General features: G+C 39.3%; 1 protein-coding gene across 1 annotated transcript in view; it reads right to left on the bottom strand.

The window, feature by feature from the left end:
• Positions 1-15,203, bottom strand: part of map3k10 (mitogen-activated protein kinase kinase kinase 10) — a gene marked incomplete at both ends in the record, with an annotated part of 35,902 nt that overhangs the window by 4,014 nt on the left and 16,685 nt on the right. Inside the window, 4 exons of the mRNA XM_079246794.1 lie at positions 670-916; positions 1,332-1,507; positions 3,315-3,463; positions 4,422-4,602. Of these exons, the coding sequence (XP_079102920.1) occupies positions 670-916; positions 1,332-1,507; positions 3,315-3,463; positions 4,422-4,602 (753 nt within the window). The remainder of the gene's footprint in view (positions 1-669; positions 917-1,331; positions 1,508-3,314; positions 3,464-4,421; positions 4,603-15,203) is intronic.

The raw sequence follows: 15,203 nt of genomic DNA, 5'->3' as shown, positions 1-15,203 counted from the left end.
TCATTTACAGGGTAAAACTAATAAACATTTGATCATTTTCAGTTTTACAATTGCAACAACCCCAATAAAACAAATTCTTTTGATAAACAAGGTTAACATGTGTGCTGATTGCGAGAGAATAACAGTGTGTTATTCTCTCGGGCTGCACGATGGCATAGTGGTTAGCACTGTGCCCTCACAGCAAGAAGGTCACTGGTGGGGCAAAGTTTGGTCAGTGGCCTTTCTGTGTAGAGTTTGCATGTTCTCCCTGTGTGCGTGGGTTCTCTCTGGGTTCTCCAGCTTCCTCCCACCATCCAAAGACATGCATGTTAGGCTAATTGATTACTCTAAATTGCCCATAGGAGTGAGTGTAAGCATGAATGATTGTTTGTCAATGGACTGTCAAGTTGTCCAGGGTGTACCCTGCCTTTCCCCCAAAGACTGCTGGGATATGTTCCAGCTTCCCTGTGACCCTGAATTGGAGTAAGTGGTTAGGAAAATGAATGAATGAACAGTCTGTGAACAGTAAATGTACAAGGACACAATGTAAGTTATGATTGTTTCATGGTTTCTGTCAGTGCTTCGGTAAAATCCTGTGATGGAAGAGGCATCAAACTACGAGTTCTGCCAGTTTCGTACATCTGTCTTTTCAGATCAAAGAATTTGCCTGCAAATCCTACTTTTACCCACCAGAGGGCAGGCTGATGCAGTTGCTGTCTCTGCCCAGCTTCAGCAGTCGGCTCTTCTTAAAGTGACCCTTTCTCTTTTTGACGCTGGGTTTCTCCTGGTACATCTGATGGATAATGATGTTCAGCTCTCGTTCAACAATGTCTATCTCCCTCTCTGCCAGCTCCTGCTCTCTCCTCTTCAGCTGCTCCTCCTGCTCCCTCTGCTCCTCTGCCGCCCGGGCCAACGCCTCCTCCCAAGACCTCAGTTCCTACATAAGGAAGAATAGGAGGGGTTAACCATTATTGGCATAGGAGCACTTTGTTTAACATCTCTATCTGTGTTAGGCTTGTTGCTAAGGTATTTCTAATTTGCAGAAACACCTCAGAAAGATTGTGAGATTTATCACAACTCAATGTTAAACGTGACTTTGAAAATCCCAAGTCTGTTTGAATACATTAGTTCTCATAAAAGACTAAATAAATTAAAGGAATTGCACATATTGAACCTTAATTAATGTGAAAAGCTATTCTAGCATTTCTAGTTCAACAAAAAAGACGTGACTGGATTATTGATGTTTTTGTGTGTGTGTGTGTGTGTGTGTGTGTGTGTGTGTGTGTGTGTGTGTGTGTGTGTGTGTGTGTGTGTGTGTGTGTGTGTTTGTGTGTGTTTTTTACACATCTCACCTTCTCTTTAGCTCTAAGCTCGTCAAACATCTGCTGGATCTCCACTCTCCAGTCTTCTTGCAAGGAGTGAAAGGACTCCAGAGGCATCTGAAACATGGCTGACTGTTCAATGGCCAGCAGTCTCCTCAGGATGCTGGTGAATGAGGGCCTGCCATGGGGGTTGGGGCTCCAACACTCTGAGCAACAAGAGACAAGAAAAGATGTAAAAGAAAAAAAAAAGGCTTTGTTAATTACAGTAGGGAGTTATAACTAGAGTATGTGGAAGTGTAATGTATTGTGTAGCTTTTCTCAGTTGAAGAAGTTACAAGCTTAAATGTCTCTATTTTATATTTAAGCAGATCCATTTTTCGTCTTTATACTAAATGCATTGAACTTCCAGGAGAAAAAGAAGGCCAAGAATTGTAATTATGCATTTGTCAAATACATTTTGTATATATGTGTTGAAAAAAAGAAACGTAAGTGGAGGGTTGTTGGAAGATGTCAGTAAAGCTATTGCATTTATCAATCATACTTCACACCAATGTTTTAGCTCTGCTGAGTTATCACTCAACAGTGACTTCAAATAGATAATGTTTATCCACTGTCTGTCTGCACAGGTGTGAGGCTATTATTATGCAGTGGGAGTGTGTTTTAATAACTGGCAATCACACCATCTGGAAGAAGATTGACACCTTACAAATCACCAACCGGTCCATGTACCATTTCTCTTATAAAAAATAACATACCTGGCTAATAATAAGATCAGACTTGGAGCTTTCATAAGTAATTCAAAATTATGCAAAATTAAATCAGTTTTTAGTGTTTCAGAAGAAAATATGGTGCATAAAAGCATTTATTTTACATTAGCAATCAACTTGTGTTCAGCCAGATTCGTGAAGCAATGTCATACTGTCAGGCTGTCAATGTAACACACGGACTAATCTGTGAATTGTTGGTCTGGATCTATTTTTCATGCCTGGCAGACAAGGCAGGAACAGGAGAAGAGGAAGGGAGCAAGATGGGGACAGCATATGGCAACCATCATGAGCCAAACCCTTACTGACAGTGTTACAGAAACAAGCTGTACACCTACAATTCACTGCAGAACCACAAACTGATCAACACTGTCCCTCTAACACAAATCTACAATGTGCTCATCCCCTAAAGAAATGCACAAAGACCAAATAAAACACTTTAGTTGCCTCATGAGGTGCAAGTTCCATCTGCATCAGCCAACATTTGTGTTAAAGGGAAACAAAATTAACATAACGTGTGCAGAAAAAGCTGAAAGAAGCTGAAAGTGTGCTGCTGACAGGAGTAACTAGTGCAGAGCAGTAAGGGATGACAAAGAGGGAGATTAACAGATGAACATGGATAAGATAAAGTACAGTAGGGAGGGTGGAAAGAGGCTTTAGGAGCAGTATGGGAGGACAGGAAAGAATGAGACAACTCTCTTATTAGACATAAAATCTGACCTACAACTTCCCTTTCTGTTTGGCATATGAAGGTAAAGTATGTATAAGGAAAGAAAGTGATCAAACAGAGATCAATGAAGTGTGAAACAAGAGCTTTTAATTACTCTTAGACTGTTAACACAGACTGGGTGAAGAGGAAATATTTGGCGCAAGGTATCTCAGGTACAGAACCACACAAGGATCTATAAAAAGCAACAAAATCTTCACATCTTAATTGTTAATAAATTTCCCAACTGCTGAAAAATGCAGGAAAAAGTGGTTTAACTGAACCATTGTAATCATACAGTTGTGTCATGTTAAAGTCAGTGGATGAAAGCAGCCAGAGGGGTTTCCTGCAAAGTGAGTTTATGCATCAACAGTGACATGTTTAAGGTCATCTTAAATGACTAGTGTACAGTAAAATCTGAGAGACAAGCATAAGGACAGACAACCATGAATATATGCAACAGCTGGGATTGTGCTTTTTACACATTTTAATTCTAATGAGACATTTTTGGATCCAATTATCACTCAGGTTGCAACTGTTTACCTCCAAGAAGCTGAGCAAAAGGTTCTGGGCATGTTGAAGGGACGGGGAGTGTCAGCTTGTTCATGGCGACTCCATACGCTACCGCCAGCGCATCTATCTCCCGGTAAGGAACCTCTCCAGTCAGCAGTTCCCAGAGTAAAACACCAAAACTGTAAGGACAGAGATAAAGAATAATTTGAAGGGTTTTGAGTGGCATCCAGCAAAAAAAATCTGTCCGTACATGATGCATAAAACTGAGCCATTTATATAAGAGCTGATTTATTGCACTGTAATTTTATTACTCGCATATCCAGGCAAATTCTGTTATTTAATATGTTTGTGTTTAAAGTCACAGCTGTAGCCACTGCAGATTTTAGCATTTGAACAATTTCTCCCAGTTTTTTCAGAAAAGTCTCCTTTGTGGCTCCTTACGACACATACCCTTTAGGTAGAAAGACCAACCACACAGGCATGCACCATCTTCTAAACACTGCGAGTGCTGCTGATCAAATCAAAGCAGAATCCCCTACTTGAGCAGTGACTGCTCTTCATGATACATCTTGATATGCATTTTAAAAATGCATTTATAATATTTATATTATATTTAGAATATTTACAAAGGGCAAAAATTTTATTGGGGGGCTTTGAATCTGAGCCAGTTTTGCTGGGCTCATAATTAGCAAAGCACTCTTAAATAAAGCAGGCTGTCTATGATGCCAAACTTTCCTGACTGACTTCTGAGGTTTTATTGTCTCTCTCCCTTCATGAGATCCCACACAGAGGGCATGATGTTGAGAACAGGGCTCTGTGGGAGCCAAACAATCAGCCACAAGACGTCAAAAGTAGTTCTTTATGACTTAGTCATTTTGAGGCTGTTGTACTGCTGCAGAATGAATTTGTAATGATTGGAATCCTTTTTTGATAAAACTGTGTAATGCTGAAAGGTAACCTGAGGTCATGCTGTACAGATCCATCTCAAACTTTTTCATATTATCATATATATCCAGGACATTAACATTCACATGTTCTGCGTGTCACATTTATCGATAAAAAAAATTCTACGAAAAGATGCTTGTCAAGGTATAAATGAGGACAATGTGGTGGCATGTGATGGCATGAGGGCCTTACCTCCACACGTCACTGCTCTTAGAGAAGAGGGAGAGCTTGATGACCTCTGGGGCCATCCAAGCATAGGTCCCAGCTGCACTCATCTTGGTGGTCTGGTGCCACTCTCTTGCCAGACCGAAGTCGGTGATCTTGAGGGTTTTCCCGTTCAGATCATCCCGTTCGACAGGCTGCAAAATCAGGACTGGAAATAAATAGGAAAGGGCAGATAGAGGGGGCACAAAGCAAACAGATAGTTTGGTAAGAAAGTTTTTAAACTCAATGTTTCAGACACAAACAAACAAAAATATTCCAAACTCATTCATTTAGATCAGGGGTTGGCAACCCGCGGCTCTAGAGCCGCATGCGACTCTTAAGCGCTGCCCTAGTGGCTCCCTGGAGCTTTTCCAAAAATGTTTTTTTTTTTAAATGGAAAAAGATATATATTTTTGTTTTGATCTGGTTCTGTAGGAGGACAAACATGACACAAACATTCTTAACGTTTCCCAGTGCTGTAAAAATGTGTAGAATAAATATTAAATTTCAACATTTCTGTCAAGGAAGATTTGCGTCATAGCCTGCGACACACATAGCCTATCAATCAGCAGGGCGGGAGGAGGCAGGTGGCGTTGTAAACAAACCGGGGCTGTGTGATGCGCCATGGATCCCAAAGGGAAAAAGAGAAAAATAAGCGAGGAGAACAGAGGATTAAACGTTTCTTGGACCGAATAATTTGCATTCATTGCCAATGCGGAAGGATTGCCTGAATGTTTGCTCTGTAGCGAGAAGTTGTCAAATAACAAAAAGAGTAATGTGGAAAGACATTTCCAGGGAAAGCATGCTACATTTGCAGCCAGTACCCAGTTGGGAGTGACACAAAAAGTGCGATTGCATTACTTCTGGAGAAATTAGAGAAGCGCAAAAATAGATTTAAGTGGATTGCATCTCCACACTCCACTACTGCTGCAAGTTTTGTTGTAACCCGGGAGATAATAAAGCGTGGAAAACCGCTCACAGATGGTGACTACATGACGGAGTCAGTCATCAGCACATCAGGACACGTATTTACTAACTTAAAAAAAAAAAAGTGGATGTTTTTATAAAATGATTTCTGATTTTTGTCAGTATATATTTGGAATGACACGTAATGGTGCTCAGGTCGGAGGATCGAATCTTCAAAATAAAAATTACATAAAAAAATCGGATTTCTATATTGCATTTCTTTAATTTCATCAAAGCAACGAAACATAACTCATTAATATAGTAATGAAGTTAAACAAGAGACGGCATTGTAATACAGAGTAGTCACGTGATGCGTCTTTCTCTACAGGATGCGCAGCGGGGAAAATAAACATTTTATCATTAAGGCTCATTATGTATTTGTAGCCAACTTAGTCATTTTGATAGTAGGCTAATATAAATACATAAAGCATGTTTTGCCTTCATGATAAGGCTTATATTAGGCTTTTAATTTTTTGCGGCTCCGGACATATTTGTTTTTGTTTTTTTGGTCCAATATGGCTCTTTCAACATTTTGGGTTGCCGACCCCTGATTTAGATTATGTATATGCTCTGATAAAATGTCAAACTACTGAGAGTCAAAAAATATTAACTAAACAGAGCTTTGGATTCATAAATTATCACAATACTGATTCCAACTAGGCAGGAAAACTGTGTGAACAATAGAAAACAAACAAAAAAATTCTCATTTATAAGCCATTTTAACATCATATCTAATTTAAATTAACCAAAAGAAAAGCTGTTATATACAGAGAAAATCACTCAGAGAGTGCAGATCTCTGATAAACAACTGTTTTCCACCCATATTGTAGTTTCCATACTATGTTATAGTCCTACATTAATTTTATACACTATTATATTCCTCGATACATTGATAACAAATCCACAGTGTCTTGACTATATATATAGGTGTTTGTTATATGTTTTTATCTTAATTTGTTCTCTAGCAGTGATTAAATTCAGACTCCAGATCTAACTTTAATATCTATTAAAACCTGTTGGAAATGTCTTCTATATTTTTACTGTGGAGTTATGTGCATACTGAAAATGGCCCTAACTCTAAGAAGCCATCAAAAATAATTCCTGGATGTAGGTTTTTTTATGTAGGTTCCCAAATTTTAATGAAATCTAAGTTGGACCAAAACCCATTCTCAGAAAAACAATCATAAAAGTCTGCCCTATTAAAACATTATTAGTGCATCTACTTGGACATCATAAGAGCTTCCTAATTATTGAAAGGCAATGTCTTCACATCAAGCCTCAGGTTGTTAAACTTGCCTGTCTGCTGTCCAGATCTGCCAACCACTAAAAACATGTGGTGCACTATTCTTCTAAAACTACATCAGAGTTTATCCACAACTACTGAGCATCTTAAATCCTACATAAAGCTAGAATAGATTTTTTTTTAAGTGTCTTTAAAAGAAACATTAATGAACTAGAATATTGACGGTCCTTTTATTGCACACTCTGCTTGCTGACATTACAATTTCATCAGATCTGCTCCTCTTTGTGTCTCTGCCTCTTTCATGTACGACTTCCTCCTTCATTTCCGTGAGAGTGCGAGGGCCAGCTATGGAAATATTTTGAGTGTACACAGTTCAGCTGGAGCCAGGTGGGGGTGGCTTTCCCTCACTTATCTATCAGCATATGCAAAGAGTAGTGAAACAAGGATACACACACAGCAGCGTCTTTGTTTAGACACATGCACAACTACACACACACACGCACACACACACACACACACACACACACAAAAACCTTTCACGTGATGAAGGTGTGCCTCTCCATGCTCTGCTCTGTCTACAAACTTAACAGGAAGCCAGTTTCAGTGATATGAACTGATCTCAGGCCAGGATGTGGACATTTTCATCATCAGACTGACAGAATAAATAAAATTATATTATGCTGAATATCATAATGTTCAAAGGATGTTTGATCTGTGTTTGTCATCTGTTTAGGATAGAAGCAAAAATAATCCAGAACCTGTTGAGGGATGATTTTCTGATTATGTCTTGTTTTCCTTATCTTCTAATGTTTCTCATTTGTAATGTAGTTTCATGATGGTGGAACCTGTGAGCAAATGTAATTATCATCATTATTATCATATATTATGTGTAGATAATTTTATATTTTACATCTGTTGGAAATCAACTTCAAAATCCAAGATACAGGCACGTCTTTTGTGATGCCACAGAAACTGTCACCTTTAAATTAGTAGCATGTTGGCCTGAAGCTGCTTTTAGTTTAATTTTATTATATGTTTGGTTTACTTAACTGTATGAGAAAGATAGGTTTTATAAAATATTTCCTTTATTTGCTGTTTTTTTTATTTAAGTGTTTTATATTTATTTTTGCATTGACTGCTTTGTTTGGTGAAAAAAGAGAGGAGTGGGGGTTGTCAAGAGTGTTTTTCAAACTTTGAGAAATGAAGCGCTAAAAACTGAAAGATTAAATTTGGCATGAAGGCACCCTGTCTCACAGTTGACAGGGAAGGCCAAGGAAATTGTTTGCAGATCTGCAGAACTAGATTGAGTCAGGAAAGAGGAGCATTCAACCATTTAAGTCCAACTGCCTGCATCACTTTAACGTGATAGAAAGTTGGAAAATCAACAAATTTTCCAGATTGGCTGCTAATCTGAGCAACCAGGTACTGAATGGAATCTGGTCAGAGAAGAAAACAACAAACTAATAGCCTCTAAAAACTTACAAAAGGACATCATCTGTGTAGCCCGACCTTTCTGGTAGAGATGCCAGACATAAAATGTTTTTTATAAGCATCACATGCACCTTACTGGGGGTTTGCTAAAAAAAAAAAATCAGAGAGGGTGCTGGAAGGTGCTTAAATAATAGCTAAATATGCAAAATCCTCTGAAACTACAGAAACTACAGTTTTCATGGAGTTTGTAATGGAATCCAATCTTTGAGCATCACTTGTTATAATTCCACTTTTAAAGTAAAACAAGGCGACAGCAGCATCTTTGTATGGGAATGTTTTCTGCAGCTAGTGGGGAAACTGGTCAAAGTGGGGGATAGATAAGTACAAAAGAGGAGCCGCTTCAGGGTTTTAAAAAGTTTTGGTGAGATATTGTCAGATAAAAATGGAGAGACCCGAAAACAGGTCTGCAGAAATCTCTCTCACCAAGTTGGCTGACTGAAACATTTCTGCTATAAAAAACTGTACCAGGCTTCTGATAGAAGAACTAACACAGCTATTGCTGTCACAGCTGCTTTAACCATGATTATTTTGTTATTGTTGTCAGTCCATTCACCTAAAGTGTGCTCTAGTTCAACATACCGTGTTTACAACCTTGACATTGAAATTAACCTTTGGAGCTCATCCAACACTTAAAGCAGTCAACGTCTGAGCAATGTGCTATCCAAATAATCAAATGTGTTGCATAAATAGCAGAGTGTAACTCTAAGAGAAGGCTGGAGCTTTTGTCCTTAAACATGTAGGTGATGCTCTGTTGATGTATAATGTGTTAATGTTCTCTAAATGTTATGAGGATCCCTGGCTAACATTAAGAATGATATTGTGTATAAGCAGATGTAGCCCTCAACAGGCTGACGACCTGTTTAGTGTTTGCCCTGTCACTCGCTTGTGATGTGCTGGGATGGACTCCAGCTTCCCTGCAATCCTGAATTGGACCTAGTGGCTTAGGAAATTAATAAATGACTGAAAAAGCTGATGTAAAAGAGGCAACTGGATCCATTGAAAGATTAGTGTTTGAATTAATTTGCATGATTTTCTTATTTGTATATCTGTATAAAATACAATGTTTATGTACAAGCTAACTTCTTTAAAAAGCTCAATATTATCAAAAGAAGTGAACAGTACAGACACAGGAATCTAAATAAAAAACATCATGACCTACAAAGAATGAAGTAACTCATACACGGATACTCATACTATCATTGACAGACACTGAACTGGCCTCCTTGCAGATGATGTGTTGTTGTCTTTGCTTTATCTTTTGCAAAGTTAGAAGTTCTCAGTTTGATAACCAGTAAATGTTTACCTAATGATGCTGGTTTGTACCTTCTAATAAGTTATACTACTGCATATAAACACACAAAACACAAGAAAAAGACACCATACAAACTGAACCCTTGTTACACGTAACAAACTTAAACAGGCTAGATAATCTCTACATTAGAAAGGAAAGTAATCTATTTATTCTCATCTGAAATAAAGTGTTTCTTTGGCAAATATGTGTAGTGTCTATATAAATTAATTCTAAAGCAAAAAAAAGTACAAAAATAGGTTTTCCAACTCTGTGTTTAAGGGAAGTGTCTGTGCATCTAGCCTCCACAAGAATAGTATGAAGCCGCCATCATCCTCCAGCCATCTATTCTATTCTGATGCTGTCGTCTTTTTAAGGGACAGCTGTGTCCTTGGGGTTGACTGTTTCCCTCTTTATGTCTCTAAAAATTAAAAGATGTGAGTCACACAGACACTGGGGTGTGTTTTCATACTCAGATGTGATCCTCACAGATCCCTTCTGGTTTGCTTCATAGACCACGTTCATTCAGAGAAGCGACATCATGTATGTAGGAGGAGGGTGTGGTGGACACAGAAAGTGGCTGATAAAATGCAACCACATGCACAGAAACTGAATGTTTACAGAAACTAAATGTGAGCCAGCACATCCACCTCCTCCCTCTCTGGCTCACATCCTGATGCAATTACAACCTCATCATCTTACTCTCACGCCTCAAAATTGTCTCCATGCTGCCTTTTTATCACCACCTGCATGTGTTCATTCAGAAAGCCACAGGTTTTCCCTCGCACCAGTTTTTTAATCCATATGAGAAACACAAATATCTACATGTTTGTGCTCAGCTGGCAGCACAGAAACCTGAAGTGCAGTGACACACAAATAATGCCCGCAAGGGTGTGGGAAGCATCACAGCTCATGTTTTCACAGTGAGGAAAAAAAAAAAAAAAGTCCTCAAGGAGAGTGTGGCTTTTACACAACGCAATGCCAGCACTGTTGGAAATGTTATCTCAAAATAGACTTCAGAAAGATGAAAAGAAAGAAAGAAATCCTGCTATCAAGCCTTCTAAAGCAACATGAATAATGAGCCCAGCCCGGGATATGTCACTGATTACAGCTTTTTCACCATAAAAACGCTTGGAGAGTTTAAACTTAAAACTGAATCTTCTAATACGACTGGTCCTAAAGTGTAAATTACCCAGGTTTGTTTAAATACAAAGACCATCTATCCTCCACTGAGGTTAACACAGCAGACAGTGAAGGTTAATCTTATCAATGAGCATGTACCTACTCCGTAACTGTTCCTGCAACCTACAGAAAGCCACCAGCTCATTGTAGCTTGATACCTAAGTGAGCCAGCAGCAATGCCGCAAGTTTTGTGAGGCTGCTGTAGAAAACCAAACGCCACTAAGACTAAAAATTAAAGCACAATGTTAAAAGTTACAATTCAGTATGCAGTTATAACAAAGACGCATACGACAAAATAAATGATGATCCTACAAGCATTTTTTCTTGTTGTATGAAGATGAAAAAAGTCCAGATAATCTACGGAAATATGTACCGTATGTATGTACAACATGATACTGATTCCCAGGTGCTCAAGAGCATTAAATATCAAGCACAACTGAGAATAACTCAAAAGTTTTTCAGGTATTTGTTAAAAAGTTCAGACTTGCTATAAAGAGCCCTCTCTGTTTTTATTAGTTGTTAACCTGGGGTGTGCGGCTGACGAAGACTACGGAGTGTCCAGTTGTCATTAGAGACACATAGTGTGAAATTTACAACATGTTGCAGCTCAAACCACGATCCAGAAACTATTATCACAGCTAGTATTGATCAGCTGCCAGAGACACCTGTCAATGGCCCTGCAGCAAGAGCGACACCGTAGCAGCTTTCTCCCACCCTGCTGCTGTGTTTCCTTACATCTTTGGACTCTGACCCCAACTGAGAGTTGAGTAACACCGCTGTTTAAACATTAATAGACATGTACGCACTGAGCGTTTAATCTTACTAATAATCCTTCAGACTGGTTAGTCAGTGTATTAAGAACAGGTGACAATATTTATTCCAGTACACACAGATTTTTCACCACAGAGGAATGCATTTACAGATTTTCTGTGTGATGACATTTCTACCAGGAAAGCTTAAAAACCCCCATGTTAAACATCACTGGCATGTGATAGTAATGATCTGTAAACTCTCTGGGGATTAAAACTGAACTAAAGCAGCTAAATTTGTGATTAACACAAGTCCACGTTTCAACAGCACATACACAGTAAGTCAAGATTATCTAGAGTAAAAAAAAATACATTTAGATAAATCATATGACAAAATATTCAGAGATGGAGCAGAGACGGTGTGGTGCCAGGGAAAATAAACACCAGTAAAACCAAATGGAATGAGTAAATACACAGTTTCAGCAATGGGAGAAAAAATGAACAAACTATGGGTAAAAAAAATCATTAAACCTTGCACTAATTAATCTCTATATTTTTACAAATATAGATACTGGATGAGAAAGTGTTGAAAAGTAGTTTTACAAAGGAGGATTAATCAAATTAATAATTGTGGAATTTTATAATCTCTAAAAATACCCATTAGTCACCGGTCTGCCCAGACAAAGTGCCCTTCTATCTGCTCTGCCTCGCCTTAAATAAACAATGTTTGTGCAACCAGCTGGAGCAGAGTTTTGGGCGTGGCTGTCCGAGCAGTCAGCTGAGAGATTTATCTTTGCTGATCAGCTGATCAGCTGATCAGCTGCTGCAGGTAGAGCAAAGCCACTTTCATTTTCCTTCCTCACTTTAGGGAATAAAGTGAGATTAGTGAAGCCAAGTACCAACAAATGTACTGTATGCTTATTATGTTGTAGTAAAACCTGTTTTTGAATATTTTGCTAATTTTTTTTAAACACAAATACATTTAAATTAGTCTTTTTGGACCTTATTTGATCTGTGTATTTAGCTCTGTCCTACACTTGTTTAAACCCTTTTATTACTGTACTTACAGTAAACCTTAAAGACTTGCTACAAACTTTTGCAGATTTTCTTAGTGACGGATTATTCAGCTTCCTACCTGTACTGTGAGCTTGTCAGCCTGTAACAGACATGGCTCTTGCCCTTTCTCTTGTTTTGTCACTTTCTTTTCATGTCATCCTCCAAAAGTTTTCTTTAAATTTTTTTGCTGAATCAGACATGGTGCAGGTTTAAAACGCCTGGTGTGTTTATCATCCCTAAAAGTTATGCAGTGCAGTTTCTCACCTTCAGGATGCTCCTGGGCAGCAGCAGCCCAAGAAATGTGCATTAAAAATGTCAGTGTGCCATCTAACGAATCAAGAACGAGGACTTTAAGGTCATAAAGTTATGTAGTGAGTCTTTAAATAATGCTACTCTGTAAGGTATGAGTGAGGGAGGGAGATTCATGTAGGATCCAGCTTACCCAGTATTGGTATTTCTGGGCCGAGCCTGTTAGTGTTCTCTTGTAGTTTCACTTTTTAAGTGTGTTAATAGAATTTGATCAGCATTCATGGTTCTTTTTAATTCAACAAACATGAGAGAAAAAGATTTTGTCCACATTGAATTATATTTGTTGACTCTGTAACTATATTTTGTGATATCCGTTGTGTTATTGATCCCACATCAAACTCCAGCCTGTGTTCATGATTGTTCCCCATGACTACCTCAACAGATGGACGACTCAACTACCAGGATCTTACTGATGAGTTCAATCCACTGTAATGATACATTCAATTCCCTTTACGGTATAAATCTAAAATGGATTATGTTTGTCCGGATCGTCATGCCATGCTGTTGTCTATAAAGACCCTGCCAAGAACCTGCAGTTTCACACAACTAAATCTCAAGAATTTGTTTCGTGGAGCAAAACCAGACGAGGTCTTCTGCTCAAACAACGCACTGAGCAAACTAAGGTGATGTGGCCATCTAATAAGTATTCCCTTCTGTATAATTTCCTTCAGAGTTGTACCAGCTGATCAAAAGCTCTGGGATCTACTGAGAATTCACTGGAATATCTCAGATTATCATATCTCCCATCTGGCCTGGAGGCAGCTGAAGGGTCTGACCTGAGAGCCTAGAGGAAGTTATAAAAGCATGGTGAGGCCTAAGGTGTCTCCGTAACTATGGCAACCCTGAAATGGTCAAAGTGGGATGGATGGATGTTCATAGTGTCGCCAAATCAAAATGAGCTACTTTTGATCTGTATTTCTGAACTTCAAGAGGACTGACGGATATTCAAACACCTGCTTATGTAAGACAGACAAGGAACACGAATGCAAATTATCTGTATGTGACCAAATGTCACTGAGCAATTCATACCTAACATGAACAATGAAGGAAATACAAAGTCATACCAGTTCACTCCAATCGCTTGTGTTGTTTTGGCCAAGATCCAGTTCAGACTGCTGTGTCATTAACTTGTTATAGTAACAAGGGCAAAGGTCGCAAGCATGAAGAAGTCTATGGGAAAGATGAGACAACTGAGACCTGAACACCCTCATGCCCCTATGAGGATCCTGTTATTATTTCTCCTCCAGGTTTTCTGCTTTTTGGACAGTCCACTGATCCACCCCCCCACCCCCCTCCCCCCTTGACATTTACTGTTTTTGTGCTGACGTAAAAGCTGTTCACTGTTCACCGAAGCACTGCAGCATGCACATTACATCTCACACTGTTTCACTAAGGCAGTGTAATTAAGGCTAGATTGATTTTTAAAGATAAATCTGAATGTCTGACATCCAACATGGAAAAAAAATATAACCTTCTGCAATCTTCCACACCAAAGTATGGGAAGAGACCTTTCTAAATGTTTCTAAAAAAGAAAATCAGCTGACAATATACTTGCAAGTGTTTTACTGAATACCTGTGTCCTTTTTTTATCTTTGTTTTCTTCAACAGGTGAGCCTTATGTATGCTTATGAGCAAGTATACAAAACAAACTTGGAGGATGTCAGGATTTTTTATCACTTTGGCTAATAAACGTGTAGCGGTTGAAAATGCTCAGATCGTCTCATGATCATCTGAACAGAGCCCTCACTTGCCCTTCAGCCTGTTCTTACAGCCTTCTCCTATCCCTCTCTCATACAGACAGAGGTGTAACCTGCAGGGTGGAACAGCTGTTATCTGGTGAAAAAGCATCGAGGAGCTCCCAACACCATCCTCCACCTCCTCCTCTCCGCACATTGAGGACTCCCGGTTGTTTAGGTACAACATCTGATCCCTGGTCCCAGCCGTCTGTCTCGCCACATCAGCACGGCAAATGCAACAACTTAACAGACACGGCAGGAGGCCCATGTGCATCAACACAGACAAGATTCAGGCCTGGGGGATGCTGAACAGTCAATCCCCCCCATCTTGCAGTCCCTGCCATTTCCATTTCCCTCTGGTAAAGATCAAAAACTTATTAGCAAAAAAAGAAAAAAGAAAAAAAAGGGGGACCACCACCTTCGACATATCTCCTTATGACTGCCTCTCTTCATCTTTGCATCCCCTTTTTCACCTCCCCTCCTGCTGCTGGTGCCCACTCCCAGCCTGTCTGCTTTTGCAGCTGTCGCCAGCCTGGCTACAATCACAACACACCAGGGAGGACAAATGGAAGAGGAGACATAGGCAAAGCACAAGAGCACAAGAGAGAGTGAAAAAAAAAAAGATTGTGTGTATGTAACATGGGAGGTGGTGGGTCGATTGGGTGGATTGAATGGGGGGTGGTTACAAGCTGGGAAAGCAAAGAGGATGGTGGTTTAAGATGAAGAATGGGGGATGGGAGGCTGAAGATG

The sequence above is a fragment of the Telmatherina bonti genome (assembly GCF_933228915.1).
Source record: "Telmatherina bonti genome assembly, chromosome: 9".
Lineage (NCBI taxonomy): Eukaryota > Metazoa > Chordata > Actinopteri > Atheriniformes > Telmatherinidae > Telmatherina > Telmatherina bonti.
This window is presented reverse-complemented; position numbering and strand designations above follow the sequence as displayed.